This window comes from Electrophorus electricus, chromosome 7 (genome assembly GCF_013358815.1).
Source record: "Electrophorus electricus isolate fEleEle1 chromosome 7, fEleEle1.pri, whole genome shotgun sequence".
NCBI lineage: Eukaryota > Metazoa > Chordata > Actinopteri > Gymnotiformes > Gymnotidae > Electrophorus > Electrophorus electricus.
In genome coordinates this window covers 19308804-19324764 of record NC_049541.1, presented here as the reverse complement: position 1 = coordinate 19324764, position 15961 = coordinate 19308804, and the positions used below count along the sequence as shown (strand labels likewise).

The following is a 15961-nucleotide window of genomic DNA, read 5'->3' as shown; positions in this document are numbered from 1 at the left end:
TCTCTATTTTCAATATCCCAATGACCTGGAAGGTACACAATGTTTTGTTGTTGGTGGTGTTTTTGGGGATTTTTTGTCTTTACTCCAGTACACCTCCCTGTGCTCATTAACACCTCGATGACCTGACTCTACTGTGACAGAGCAGAGAGAAGATTGTACTTCAAAGACTCAAGCGTGCCGTGAAGTCACCGATCTCTTGCCCCGTACACACATGATACACCAGTCTCAGGCCAAATAGCTTGACATCCAGACCCCCACAGTCCTTCATTTACTGGTTATGAGTGCAAGAAAAGTTCACATTTTTCCAATGCCTAAGAGAGAGAGAGAGAGAGAGAGAGAGAGAGAGAGAGAGAGAGAGGGAGTGTGCATGTGAAAGAGAAAACGAATGCATGAGTAAAGGAGACACTGGTGGAAAAATCTGCAGCCTGACATTAAAAAGTGTAAGATCGCATTACAGAAAAGAAGCATGTCTTTTACTGGCCAGATAAATGTACTTTTTTTAATAAGCACAGGTCACTGAGAGTGTGATGAGGCTCCAAATCACCTATCAGTGACCGTTCTGGCAGCCGTAATGGTGAAACGCTCTATCGCTCAGGGGTTTTGGTAACGACGTGGCATCTTACGCACAGTAGTGGTGCTCTGGTTACCGATACTGGGGCAATTTCAGTCATTTCTGGTTTCGTTTTAAACAGAGTAGAAAGAAAAAATACAATAATGCACTGGATCGCAGAGACCCCTGAGGCCATGCAGTCTGTGCCAAGTGCAATGCCGTGTGTGGGCTCGGCACCTTCGACGGGTGCCAAAGCAGTCCGTAAATTGTCATCAGCTGAAAATTGCCTGCTCGTCAAAAAACGATGCCCAGCTTGGAAATCCTCTTCAGACGCCTGGGGACAAGTCGCAGGTTCTGGACTCCCCGGAATCTCGGGATCACCACATGCCCAACTCCAACCGCCAAGCCCTGCCATGACGCCCGGCTGCTATTCGTCTCCACGGCGTCCGAACACCCATCATGTTCTGCAAGCAGGGGGGGCTTCACCGTGTAAACATGCAATATGACAGGGTACCAGTAAGCAAAGTTCGCCTAATCTCCTCCAAAGCCAAACAAGGAGGTCTTTAATTAAAGAGCAGGGTCTTGGTAATGGGCTCTCTGCTTCAGACAGCCTGACCCCTTTCTGGTGGGTGAACAGAATGCCCGCTCGCACGATGAGGAGAGAGCACAGAAGCAGCGAAATCGGCAGGCACAGTGGGAGAAAGAGAGGCAAAGTGAGGGACCGGCAGAGGGAGGAACGGATCTCCAGAGAAGACAAGATGTGCTCGCACATCAACAGATGCGCACACGCTCACATGCACAAACAAAACCGCGTCCCCACTGCAGCTATTGCTCAACACTTGCTGACTGCTACTTGTGTGCTGTGGTTTTAAGGTGGGAGGGACTGGCTCCTGTAAGATCCAGAACATTCTCTCTGTTTCCTTGGAGGAAATAAAAGATGTGTTGTTCTGGTCTGCTCTGTCTAGCCTCAGATGTCAGCATCTGGGTTCTGATCCAGAGCGTGGTCTGGTTCAATTCCATCTCAAATCCACCTAATTCATTAATGGAGTTGAAAATGGGTTTCAGGTTCCATAATAGGTAGAAAGCACATTTGTGCATTTCCTGAAACATTAGCTCTGAAAATCTGGGCAAGGAGAGAATGCACAGATGAAGAATGTTTTGCACAGTAGCAGCGGACAACAAGGAGACAAAAATCAGAGTCTTTCTCCTGTCCGGGTGACATCCACTCCCATTCTTTTCTTTCTCCCTCTTGGTCTCAAATTTATGCATTATAAATGTAAATCTGTGTGTGTGTGTGTGTGTGTGTGTGTGTGTGTGTGTGTAGCTACCAAGCTAGACACACAGCAAACACTTTGATAAGCTTTTAGTGAATCAACACATCTGCATATGTGTTGCTGAGCTGGAGACTAAACTGGGTGTACGCACGTGTGTTCCTGAGCTGGAGTCTGAGCTGGAGTCTGAGCTGGAGTCTGAGCTGGAGTCTGAGCTGGGTGTATGTACATGTGCTGAGGGTAAGGCCCTCTGTTTGTGCATGTTCTTGGGTGTAATCATTTGGGTATATAATGTCAGTATGCACTGCACATGAGTAATTATGAGTGTGTGTGTGTGTGTGTGTGTGTGTGTGTGTGTGTGTGTGTGTGTGTGTGTAGCTACCAAGCTAGACACACAGCAAACACTTTGATAAGCTTTTAGTGAATCAACACATCTGCATATGTGTTGCTGAGCTGGAGACTAAACTGGGTGTACGCACGTGTGTTCCTGAGCTGGAGTCTGAGCTGGAGTCTGAGCTGGAGTCTGAGCTGGAGTCTGAGCTGGGTGTATGTACATGTGCTGAGGGTAAGGCCCTCTGTTTGTGCATGTTCTTGGGTGTAATCATTTGGGTATATAATGTCAGTATGCACTGCACATGAGTAATTATGAGTGTGTGTGTGTGTGTGTGTGTGTGTGTGTGTGTGTGTGTGTGTGTGTGTGTAGCTACCAAGCTAGACACACAGCAAACACTTTGATAAGCTTTTAGTGAAGCAACACATATGCAGATGTGTTGCTGAGCTGGAGACTAAACTGGGTGTACGCACGTGTGTTCCTGAGCTGGAGTCTGAGCTGGAGTCTGAGCTGGAGTCTGAGCTGGAGTCTGAGCTGGGTGTATGTACATGTGCTGAGGGTAAGGCCCTCTGTTTGTGCATGTTCTTGGGTGTAATCATTTGGGTATATAATGTCAGTATGCACTGCACATGAGTAATTATGAGTGTGTGTGTGTGTGTGTGTGTGTGTGTGTGTGTGGGTGCATGGGTGTGTGTGCGTGTTTGTGTGCATTAGTTCCAGCTGTGTTATGCTCAGCAAGAAAAGGAGCAGGAGGTGTGAATACTGAGGCAGCATCTCACACCTTCCACTCTCCACTTCCTCCGCACTAATTAAGACCCACAGCAGGGGCTGGGGAACAGCTGTATGACCTGCCCAGAGGAAACGAGAGAGCGAGGGAGAGGGAGAGAGAGAGAGAGAGAGAGAGAAGGGGAGAGACAGAGAGAGAGCAAGAGAGAAAGGGAGAGACAGAGCCAGAGAGAGAGCAGGGGAGAGACAGAGATAGGAAGAGGGTAGGGGAGAGACAGAGTGTAAGAGAGAAAGAGAAAGAGAAGGAGAGAGACAGAGAGAGGGAAAAGAAAAAGAGCTGTATACGTGGCTGTACAAGGATGTGCTGGTGTGTGTGTGTGTGTGTGTGTGTGTGTGTGTGTGTGTGTGCGTGTGTGCGTGTGTGCGTGCGTGCGTGCGTGTGCGCGTGTGCGCGTGTGCGTGTGTGCGTGTGCGCGTGTGTGTGTGTGTGTGTGTGTGTGTGTGTGTGTGTGTGTGTGTGTGTGTGTTGATGATGTTGCAGCTTCAAACACACACCAGCTCACCTTCACACTGCTTGCCGTCTCCCTTGTAACCAGCCTTACAGATGCACTTGAAGGATTTGGGGGTGTTCTGGCACAGAGCATCGATGTGGCAGTCATCTGTGTCCTCGGAACACTCGTCTGTATCTGGGGGAGGTCAAGCGCACACAAGGAACCATTCACAGGCTGCCCATAGTGTAGGAAGGATGTGAGTAAAAGAAATAAAGAAATGTGCACTTTTGAAATGATAATGCGTGTGTTAACTGCAGAGGGTGCGTGATTTAGCCCACTGAAAACAAGCAAAGCCACAGTATCCTGAGACAGCAGCAACTTGAGTTAATGAAGAATGACTGTGTGAAGATTATTGCACTGCTATATTTCTGTAATCGATAACATTTTGTGATACAGGCTATCAAAAAGCTTTAGATTTGATTCTTTGTCACTGGACACTCACGGGAACGTGAAACATATTTGGGTGAATATACAATTTTTTGTGGCTTTTCTATAATAGATAATGGCTGAATTTTGGCAAGGTAGGCTAGTCATGAGACGGCATTAATTAAAACAAGCAATTTCTGCGACCGCAGGGTGAGACCACTCTAGTGGAAGTACACGCAGCCTTATCATCTTACATATAGCCACATCTAATTTATAACCATCACAGGGATTAATAACCATTAACATACATTAAAACTCACATAAAACTCTACTAACTAAATAGAATGAAGAAGAGAGTGACTACATAAATCAATAATTCATACATAATAAATGTATAAATGAATACATTAATAGATTAAATGACAGTTGCCAAGAATGACTGCACTGTCCAGCCACACTAATATTCATTCATCCATTAATATATATAGGTCTACTTTCTCATCAGTCGTTATTAGATTTTTTTTAATTTATTCCCGGCTACATAAAACAAGAAAGCCAACAAACCACAACTGGTGGTCCGAGTCAGACAGGTCACCCGCGCAGATAGAAAGGTTGGTCTATTTCCTTCTTGAAGCAAACTATACGGTTTAAACACAAACGCTCCATCTCAGCATAACTCTAGTCTGAACCACCTGAACCGCGACGCCGCCAATTTCCTCTGCTCGCACTTTTCTGCGGGTATTCCACCTGGAACCCCAAATGTGGAGATCATCCGTGGTTTAAAGACGACGGTGCCCTTTTATTGTCCGTCAAAGGTTATCGACTTTTTGCACGGCCAGGCTTTCACTCCGAGGCGCCCGAGCGGAGGACATGCCTGACCCCCGAGGAGCGGTCGATACGCCGCCAGATCGATACCTTCACAGACCGTAACGGACCTCAAGCAGTGCAGGCCCTTGGCCATATGGACCCCTTGAGTTTCCACATCAATTTTTTTTCTCACTAAAACAAAATCGCACGATCATTTTCGGTACATGCGCAACTAAATTAAATGGCGCTTTCGTATTAAGCTATTGGAAACGGATCAACCTTATAATTAGGCTTCCCTGAGGTCTTTATCCAAAGCATGGCCGTGTACAAACAAATAGCCTTTACAGCTTCATTTATCAAATGTTTGTATTATATTATTTATATAACGTAAACAAATAATGGCAAAGGTACCTGTGGATTATTGCAAAAATACTAAATCGATCGATGCTGATAGGGTAGGAAAAGTTTTTTTGTTTGTTTGTTTGTTTTTTGCATTAAAATGAATTTAAAGATAAAGCAAGCAAGATAAAGGAGGGCTTACCTTCTATTCCAACATTTCCCATTACACGGCAAGTATTTATGAGGAGTAAAAGCAGATAGAAGTCCCAGCAAAAGCGTGCACTTCCCATGGTGAAAGCTGGGACTGAGCCTAGTTTTCTAGTTCTGTGTTTCTTTGATAAGAGGAGCCGCTCTGGTACTGGCAGGCAGAGCACCGCAAGACCTCGAAGCCCTACGACGCCTGCTGATTGGCTTGCACAAATTTGAGGAGGAGATTGGAGGTGTAAGGAACGGAGAGAGAGAGAGAGAGAGAGAGAGAGAGAGAGAGAGAGAGAGAGAGAGAGAGAGAGAGAGAGAGAGAGAGAGAGAGAGAGAGATTCTCGATCGCTTTAAGTACAAGGCACCCTGATCGCTGTCAACCAGGCTGACACTATATGAATTGGAAGCGTTGGGAAAGATGTGTAAAATTACGCACTACCGAGTCTAGTAAATACCAGTTCTTTACGCTTTTAAATAATCTGTAATACATTTTGTGATCTGAGATTGGCTATTAGTTACTACAATTCATTACATCTTTACAGGTTGTTTCTATTTACTGAATTAGAGAATAAAGTGGATCTTGATAGGGCTTTGTATGTGTGTGTGTGTGTGTGTGTGTGTGTGTGTGTGTGTGTGTGTGTGTTCCATTCCATTCACGTAATTCAAAGTCCTTTATATGCAGACGAATAAGAGTACGCAGAGCTTCACTTTAAATTGCCCGAATTCAAGTTAAAGAACTTAACAGATAGTTTGATTTCTTGACACGTCGAGTTTAAAGTCAGTGGCAAACGCGGTTCCCTGTTAGTGTGTAAACCATTAGACAGATATTTCCCTCTGCTGGTCAAACTAATGAGCGGCGAAAAACCCTCTGTGCAGTGCGAGTCTCAGCAACCCACGCTAAATCTAACCTGTCTTATCAGAAGCGGAATTAAAGAACTCCAGGGAATGGGACGCCAAATAAGAGTCAATGCCTAATGTGGGCCTACTGTCACAATATTTCCAGGGAAAGCGGCATGCAAAGAGTAGATTAGTAAGAAAGGTCACCGGGCATAGCGCATTCTGGGGGCTATGGCGGGTGTTTTTTTTTTTTTAATGCCTCACAAATCCCAGTCCGTGATACAATGTAGTGAAAGTAAAGTGGGAAACAGGATGTAAAGCTATATGATTCTAATTACGTTACACTGATAGTAAATTTGAGCAAAACGAATATACCGTGTGGAAGTATTACTATTAGAAAAAGTGATCGTATTTACCACATGCATAACACAGTAATGATACAGCATAATCAATAGTAGAACTCTAAAGTGATATAGCTTTGATGTACAATCACAAATCTTACAGCAATTTAACAGCTCAAATGGAAAATAAAAACAAAGCACAATTTATTTCCCAAGTATATATGAACATTTTGTGATATGTGTTTATGCATATATCCGGTATTTTGCACACATTCCCTTTTTTATAAATCGTATTTAGTCATCGTCTCTGTGTGTTTTGTATTATATGTCTTCTAGGTCGACACTTTCCAGTAACCACTTTAGCTTCCTTTCTTCTTCTTACCAGTGTATCCATTTCCTTAAAATGTGTAATAAAAAAGTGCAAATAGCATATTTGAAAAAATAAATAATCAGTCTAACATTTTATAGGTATAGGTTGCATCATTTCACGATTTCATTTAAGATACAGTCCATACTGGACACTCGAAGTCAGTGCAGGGTTTTCTAACCTCATCTTTGCAGTGAAAACATCGAGAGTCACACCAGGTGTAAATCTTCAAACCAGGTGTAAATCTTCAAACCAGGTGTAAAGTTTTAGCTACTGCAGTCTTATTCTTCACAGCTTCGTATGATTCCTAAGAAAGAGAATGTAACATTTAGTTGAGTTTATAGTACTGTTTTTGAAAAGGTACCTTTTGCACTCATACATTCAGTTTACATTTTTACGACATACTTACTTCTATGCTCTGGAACCTTAACCTACATAAATAACATTTCCTTTGTTTTTCCTAAAACATAGGAAAACAGATGTAATGGATCAAATATTTAACTGTGGCACAATTTGCTAAACTATTCATAGATGTCTGAGAGAGATCTGTTCAGACAGAAGAAGCACGACAGCCCAAGACAAGCGGCAACCAATATGAACGGAGGCTTGTCTTTGACAGGATTTGATCATTTTACTGTCGTTGTTACAGTGTATTTTCAATACATGGGTACAGATAATACTGACGAAATAGAGTGCAAAAAATACAATCATCTGAAAATTGTATATGGTATATGCTGAAAATAGTGCAGAAACGTCATTGCAAAATTCTGGTGGTCCAATAATGTAATACCTAGTAAATAATGTAATACCTAGTGACCACATACAAAACCAATAGTAAGTTCCCCCACAAGTAAGACTTGCTAGGAAAATGTTTTTTCATGTAACATAGGTCATTTAGATTCAAAAGGTTTTAAATGTCTTGCAGTGTAAACGTACAAAGGGACCCTTTCCAAGGTGAGCCAGGCTGTGTGCACATCCCCTGGCAGAAAGTGTGTCACTCCAGACAGGTTGCGGGCAGCTTGCTGACTCATAAACTGAATGTCATTTTGAGCCAGTGCAACAGCCACTGTTTCCAGCCAGCATCGCCTAGGGTCTGACTAATCGGATGCCAAGCTTATTGATGAACCCAGGAAAAAGCACCTTGGGTAGAAAATCTGAGTTAGGTGTCAACAATAGTTAGGTCTCCTTAAGGTCTCAACAGCAGTTAGGTCTCTGTAAGGTCTCATCATTTGGGTCTCATCAGCAGTTAGGTCTTTGTAAGGTCTCAACAGTAGTTAGGTCTCTGTAAGGTCTCAACAGTTAGGTCTCTGTAAGATCTCAACAGTTAATTCTCCGTAAGGTGTCAACAGCAGTTATGTCTCTGTAAGGTCTCAACAGTTAGGTCTCTGTAAGGTCTCAACATTTGAGTCTCAACAGCAGTTAAGTCTCTGGAAGGTCTCAACAACAGTTAGTTCTCTTTAAGGTCTCAACAGTTAGGTCTTAACAGCAGTTAGCTCTCTGTAAGGTCTCAACAGTTAGGTCTCTGTAAATGGTCTTCATCACCATCAGAGTACAGAGAGATGAAGCTCTAGCGTTCAGGATTGCATACCTCACTTTTATGTATATTATCTGTTATGGAACTCTTATGAACATGCAGTCCTGTACTAGTGAGTTCTAACATTCTACAGGTCACTGTAGCCAACGGGAACCGTTCTCTTACTGACTGTATATTTCCAAGTCTATTAGCTAGCTACTAATTCTGCCAGATACTAAATATCATTATTCACATGTCTTCTCTAATGGATCCTGCATTTATTCATTTTAATCTGGGATTATGAGTAGGTTACATTGTGATATTATTTAAACTTGCGTGTTAAAGTAACTTTTCTATTTTGTTGTTTTATCACAGTCAAGAACTTTCTTCCAGTCACTTCAGCAAGGATACCTTCTAGTTTGTTTGTGATTTAATAGCGTAGAAAAGCATCGTTACTCTAACTGTGCTTGAAGGTAAGCCTCACAGTCTCATGTATTTAAAACTGATACTGTTCTTTTAGTTTCATAATTTTCTTCATTAAATCCTGCAATTACAGCATGCTGCTTGTCCCTGGGATTACAGATTAACAGGCTGTTAATATCCACACCCTTCGAGAATATTGACGGAGAACAGTATATTATCACAGGCAACACTCATCTTCGTTTGGGATTATCTTAGTCTTGAAATAACAAAAATAACAAGAACATAATATAAACCATGTGAGACCAATCATAGACCGAAGCGCGGTTAGCAGTGCGCCAAATTGGGTACCGCCCACTCTAAACCGACGTCACTCCGTCTGGCCAATCGCAGCGAAGGCTTGCGTGATGACATCATCCTCGGGGGGCCACTGGGTTCGTCGATTAATAAGAGCACGTCGCTTCATTCTCGGCAGTGACTTCGCAAAATTACGAACTGCAAAGTTATCATTCAAGAAAGAGAGAAAAGAGAGAAAACGTAAGCATAGGGCAGTGCATGCGAGAGCAATAGACCCGCCGGGATACTGTGTGCATGTCTAGCATCTGGCCTTTGTCATGTCCTCAGAGTTCAGTCGTGGTGTCTGGAGACTCTCCCACTGCGCTGGCGCTGTCTGGCCTCAGAAATGTTGGAGGTGGAGCACGAAACTAAGATGCAGATGCTAGAAAATAAAGATGTGGGTTTCCAGCTGTCACAGTCCAAAACGTTGGACTTTAGTTATTATGTCGATTTACAAATGTTTCTCTTTCTGGGAAAGCTTATTTTTTGTTTCCCTCTGACAACATTTTTAAAACTTGCTTTCTGTCTTCTTGCCTCATTTAGATTGTTGTACAGAATGTGAACATTCAAGGCTTAAGAAGAACTAAACAGGATTACTTGGACAATGAGATCTCAAATGTCTTTAATGCCAAAAACATCATTGACGTAAGTGATGTGATGAGGTCTAGATGTTTTGCTCAGATGGTGAGTCTTTGTAGAACATCAGAGCTGCTTCTAATGGGCAGGTGATGAAGCAATCGCCCAAAGCCAGGCAGAGGTTGCTCCGTCTGGGTATATTCAAAGAGGTGGAGGTACTAATTGACATCTCAGAAGGTGTGTGTGTATGTGTGTGTGTGCTTGCATAAGTGTACTTGTGTGTACGTGTATTCATTCACTTTCTTACATGCAAGATACTTACTTTAGTGCTATGTCATAGCTTTGACATCATCATCATTATTATTCTAAAATGTGGAAAATACACAAAATAAAGAAACAGAAGACATGTTCAAACTTTTGACTAGTACTGTAGGCCCTTTGGGTGCCAGATTGTTCTCCATACAAAGTGTGGCCTGTACATCCTGCTGTAATGCTGGGCTTATGTTGCTAAATGTTTAAATGCTGTGGTTCTCAGGAAAGGATGCACTACCTACTGGACTGGATGTGACATTTTAGGTGACGGAGGTGAACAGAGTGACTGGCAGTTATAACACCATGGTTGGTAACAATGAGGGCAGCATGGTGAGAGCCACAGTGCACACACACACACACACACACACCTGCATAAAACACACACACTGTCAAACCCTGCCTCTCACGCACACACACACATACACACACATACACGCACCTGCATAAAACACACACACTGTCAATCCCTGCCTCTCACACACACACACACATACACACACACACCTGCATAAAACACACACACTGTCAAACCCTGCCTCTCACACACACACACACATACACACACACACACACACACACACACACACACACCTGCATAAAACACACACACTCAAACCCTGCCTCTCACACACACACACACACACCTGCATAAAACACACACTGTCAAACCCTGCCTCTCACACACACACACACATACACACACACACCTGCATAAAGCACACACACTGTCAAACCCTGCCTCTCTCTCACACACACACACACACACACACACACACACACACACACCTGCATAAAGCACACACACTGTCAAACCCTGCCTCTCTCACACACACACACACATCTGCATAAAGCACACACACTGTCAAACCCTGCCTCTCTCTCACACACACACACACACACACACACACACACACACACACACACACACACACACCTGCATAAAGCACACACACTGTCAAACCCTGCCTCTCACACACACACACACACACACACACCTGCATAAAACACACACACTGTCAAACCCTGCCTCTCACACACACACACACACACACCTGCATAAAGCACACACACTGTCAAACCCTGCCTCTCACACACACACACACACACACACACACACCTGCATAAAACACACACTGTCAAACCCTGCCTCTCACACACACACACACACACACACACACACACACACACACACACACACACACACACCTGCATGAAGCACACACACTGTCAAACCCTGCCTCTCGCATTGTATCACGCCCTATCATTACCGCAGTTTCTCAGACAGTGCACTATAGTTCACATGGTGAGTGTCGAAACCTGTCTGTTCATGTAAATGATGTTCCTCTGGGTGCTTGGCATTAAGGTGCCCAACATATTTGGCCGTGGAGAGAGGCTCACCTTCCAGTTCTCACACAGAACTAAGGAGGCCTCTTATGGCTTGTCTTTCTTTAAACCTCAGCCAGGATGCTTTGAGCGCAAGTATGACTCTACAACCAGTTTTACTGAGACCTGGGAGTGGGGAGGATATTTGTCTTGGAAAATAAGTTTCTTTAACTCAAATGCCCTATGTTATTTAATTGTATGCTAGTGTCTACAGGTGTTTTGCTATAGCTCTACAGAGTGCCGCAACTCATATGTCTACTAATCATATGCCTTTTTCCTGGAAAAGAAATTAGGTGCTTCTCCATAGGATTAGCTCTCATAGGAACTAACTGAGTAACCCCATCCTCTATGTACGTTTGTGCAGTCTCACATTAAACCTTTTCAAAGGGACCAGGCAGTTTCTATGGCGTTCATTGAAGAAGACTGACAGGGGAGCTTCCACAGGGGTCAACGTAAGACTGCACGTCACTTCATATCCATCATATAGGTCCTCATTCCGGCCTGATGCTCCTGGATCTATAAGGGTTTTTGGGGGGACTCTGTCTTCCTCAGTCCCCTGTCTGGATGACGGACCACACTCTGAAGTGGGAGGCGGTGTAGCAACACCTGGGCTGCCTGGCACGTGTCGCCTTGTTCGCTGTCCGTGAAGAAAGTGGCCTCGCGCTCAAAAGTGCCCTTTCTGTACGTTCTCCCCCTCTGGACGCTCGGACCACAGACGGGTTACTAAGGAATTCCACCCAAAATATATTCTCTGGCAGATTAAAACATCTTCGGACTACCATGTGGAACCATAAGAAATTGGTTACCTTGTTGATTTTGATTTGAATTTGCAAGGGAAATGTTTTTTTTCTATGGATTCCTCATGGATTTTTTTTTTTTAAGGTTTCCTGGTGTTTGTATTTATAAATTAAAAATAATATAAAAGAAAGGTCAAAACCAAAATAGTTACACTGATTCCTTTCTCAAGTAGGATTGATATTAAGGGACTATTATTTAATAATGCTTGCATATAATGGTGCTATCCCTATATACTGCTGATAGCTGGCTTGCTGGTTTAATTGTGATGGCAGCCTTAGAACAGATTGCGGATGTCTAAAAATCTCTGCCACCTCTTAATTTCTTTTTAGCACACCATGGTGCTAGACACCCGGAACTGTCGTCTGTTTCCAAGAAGAGGGGCCTTACTGCAGATCAGCCGGGTTTGTGGGATACTAAGAGCTTTGCAGGATGCAGGACAACATTGGCAACTTGGACCATTTTCAGCACCATTTATGACTTTTGCGTGTTTTGTTGCCAGCTGCACAGGCTGCAGGTTCGACTTCAGGTGTGCGACTGAGGTGAGGATGTGTGCTGTGTTGCTGCAGGAGCTGGCGGGTTACACGGGCGGAGACGCTAGCCTTCTGAAGGAGGATCTTGAGCTGCAGCTGAACAGTCCTTTCCTCTGGGACTTTGTGAGTCAGCCATGGGAAAATCTTTGGAAGAGTCATCGCCGAGCTAAATCTGGTTGTTTTGAGAGGGAGTTGGAAATAAATCGTCGGTGGGAATGGTTGGGGTTCGTGTGTCTTTCAGGTGTTTTCTGCATCTCTCAGGGGAGGAATGATATTTCCCATTGGTGATCGACCAGTCTCCATTGCTGATAGGTATTTCTTTGATTCTGTATTCCAAGAGCCACATTTCTTTCAGTCTGTATATAAAATCCTACAACTGCAGTGCGAGGCATTGAATTTAAAGTACAGGAACTAGTAAAAGAATGTAAATTGGAACTCCAATTTAATAAAATTATTGGAATTGTATTGCAAATATACTTTATTCACCCCTGTTCATAGTCACAACAAACCACTAGCATTCACATGCAAACCAAATTAAATCATAAATGTACACATTCAAACACAACAAAACAATCATCACTGATATAGTAGAGGTTCCTCATGAAAATCTTAGGGACCTCCAGGCATCTCGAGACACAGCTAAGCCATTCAGCCAACAGCTCCAGGGTGGCAACAGCCTTGCTCGTGTGTGTTAGAAGCTGTCACTGGACACAAATGTGCACTTATTGGAGGTTTCTAAGGGCAACACTGAGTGCCCTGGAGGTGCATGGTTTATAAGCCTTCAACATAATGTTCATTACTCTGTGTGATTTTATTTCTGTTAGTTTCTACCTGGGCGGTCCAACTACTGAGAGGATTTGGGTTGTACAATATTGGCCCTCAGAGTGAAGGTGGGTCCCTCAGCATGCACAATGCACATCTAGCAAACAGCTTCATGGATAAAAACTTCTCTCCATTTCTTGTGTTCAAAATGGGTTCGATCCTTTTATTAAATCTGTCTATCTCGTTACCTGGTCAGGTGACTACCTGGGTGGAGATGCATACTGGGCCGGTGGGCTTCACTTGTACACACCCCTTCCGATCTCCTCCACCTGGGGAGGCCTCTTCAGAATGCATTTCTTCCTTAATGCTGGGAACCTTTGCAACCTTAGCTATGGTCAGTATTTTATTCCTAACTCCTGTGGCAGATACCATACACATGGTTCATTTGTAGTTGTAGTTGTATGCCGAGGCGAGGGAGGGGTAGTTGTATTTGGATGCCAAGGCGGGGGAGTTTGAATTTGATGGAAACAAGGACAGACAATTCACCTGTTAAGCTGATGTGCTTGACTTTGTATTCACAGACCCCCATTCGTCTGTTTCTCTAATGACTAAGGTGATGCATGTTTGCTTCTTCTAAGGTGATGCAAGTTTGCCTAAAACTGATGCTATCTGGGTTTTTGTTCTGAGTTTCTGGGTTTCACGTTGTGTATTCAGGGGAGGGTGCGCATGCCAACTTGCAGAAGCTAGCGGAGTGTATCCGCTGGTCTTACGGAACGGGCCTCACATTTCGACTGGGAAATATTGCAAGGCTAGAACTCAATTACTGCATTCCCATGGGTATCCACCATGGAGGCAGGTAACTGCATAAACACACTGTGGCCAGCAGTACAGTTTTTGTTGTGTGGCATGTTTGGACTGAAACAAGGATGACAGCCCATATCTGGTACACCAGGAGGGAACTCCAGTCTTTTCAATGTACACCATTTAGAGGGACGAAATAACAGGCTATACACTTGCGTCTTATTTTTACAAGCGCTAAGAGAACATCTCAAGTTGATTCTAAATGTGCCATTTGTATCCAAAGTCTTGTCTCTCAACATGAGGACCAAAGTAGTGTCAGTACCATCATAAGGCTGAATAAGCAGCATAGACTAAAGACACAGGTAAACATTAGGTGTATTGAAATGAACTATTTAGTATATTGTTAAGAGGCTATAATGCACTGTGATGTATTATTGTGGAAACCATGGTATCATTCCATTCCCCCTTGGAAGGATATGCAGCGGTGTGCAGTTTGGTGCGGGGATTTGTTTCTTGTGATGTCCTCAGCTGCCGCACTGGATCTGAAGCCAAAGTGGCAGAGGAAGCGTTGCTGTGTATTGACAGAACACGAGACACCACATCACCACAAACGCTGTTCTGGAGTTTGTCATCACTGCTGTTTAAAGATAAGGTATTATAACACTGAGGTATTCAAACCACAGTTCTTAAGGTCTGAGAACTACAGATATTATTCACTCTCTATACCCTGGAGTCTGGTGTGACAAAAACAAAAATTAACTGTTCGGTTAGCAAGTGATTACAGAATCCAGGACCTGATTTCGATTGGAGGTGAGAGCTGAAAGTCTCTTCACTAAGTGAAGGATGATCACTGAACTTCGTTTAATTCTTGACAGTTCTTTTGTTTTTTCAGGTTTTGTTGCATACTTCCCAACTTATAATGGAATACTGTATATTTTATGTAAATATATTAATGCACAACTGGCTCCACATCCAGTCTGTTCATTCTGCGAGGTGTTTGTGAATGTTAGATTTGCTTGCATGTTTCCGTGAGGTGAAGCAGTGCTCTTCTTCCAAGATCTCAGTTTAATGACAAAAGAATTCTACTGTGTTCATATGAATAAATTACTTTGTTTTGATCTTGTTTTTTAAAATCATGAAATGACTGCTTAAACACAATAGACAATTACCAATAATTAACTTAATACAGGTATGAAAAAGTGAGGTTACCTGAGACATGAATAGTTGTAGGCTTTGACATTCTCTTCATTCACCTTGCAAAGTGTGTTACTGTGGCTAGTTCTTTCTGATGGAGATGACTGCTCTGGTTATACTGTATAATGAAACTTGCTCTCTGTGATTGCTCACTCATATCAATATATTACTGATTAGTCATCTATAACTGATAGATTATCATGTTAGATGTACTGACACACGTATTTAAAAACAGGGACACACAGTCAGAGACACTGATCTAAAAATGTATTTGGATATAACCACAACCAAGTCTGTGTTAAACTTCATACGAAAGTAAAAATTTAAAAAGAGTTTGGTCAGAGTAATCAAGAATACGATACAATATGACATGTACCTTTGCATGATGGGAACCTGTTTCTGGTGATCTGATCTGAGTCATAAGGCCAAATTGCTGTCTGATTAGAGGTTATTATTAGTACTGATCTTTATAACTGCTCCACCTGATTACAACGTGGTGTGGGCATAAGCCACATCACAGACTCTGTAGTGAAAAACCTGTGTGAAATATGAATGTATGTTCTCACCATCAGTTATTTAACTGACACATTTCTAGGCTACTGCATCTTCTTGTTATATTTCGCTAGTAGTAAACATGTAATAATAGCAGTAA

The 15961-nt window shown here is 43.0% G+C and overlaps 2 protein-coding genes across 3 annotated transcripts in view; one reads left to right on the top strand and one right to left on the bottom strand.

The window, feature by feature from the left end:
- Positions 1–5283, bottom strand: part of scube1 (signal peptide, CUB domain, EGF-like 1) — a 59701-nt gene extending 54418 nt beyond the window's left edge. For both annotated transcript variants that reach the window (XM_035528614.1, XM_035528615.1), the window contains exons 1-2: positions 5144–5283; positions 3442–3564 (exon numbers count right to left, since the gene is read on the bottom strand). In XM_035528614.1, coding sequence (XP_035384507.1) covers positions 3442–3564; positions 5144–5231 — 211 coding nt within the window. In that variant the 5' untranslated portion in view covers positions 5232–5283. The remainder of the gene's footprint in view (positions 1–3441; positions 3565–5143) is intronic.
- Positions 5284–8983: 3700 nt separating this feature from the next.
- samm50l (sorting and assembly machinery component 50 homolog, like) lies at positions 8984–15189 on the top strand. Its single transcript, XM_035528394.1, is given in 15 exon segments — positions 8984–9154; positions 9242–9350; positions 9497–9598; positions 9679–9766; positions 10065–10170; positions 11189–11320; positions 11589–11676; positions 11777–11905; positions 12352–12423; positions 12589–12675; positions 12794–12864; positions 13377–13397; positions 13399–13442; positions 13571–13708; positions 14029–15189. Coding segments are annotated over 14 exon segments (1275 nt in total). The 5' UTR covers positions 8984–9154; positions 9242–9299; the 3' UTR covers positions 14175–15189.
- The last annotated feature ends 772 nt before the right edge of the window (positions 15190–15961 follow it).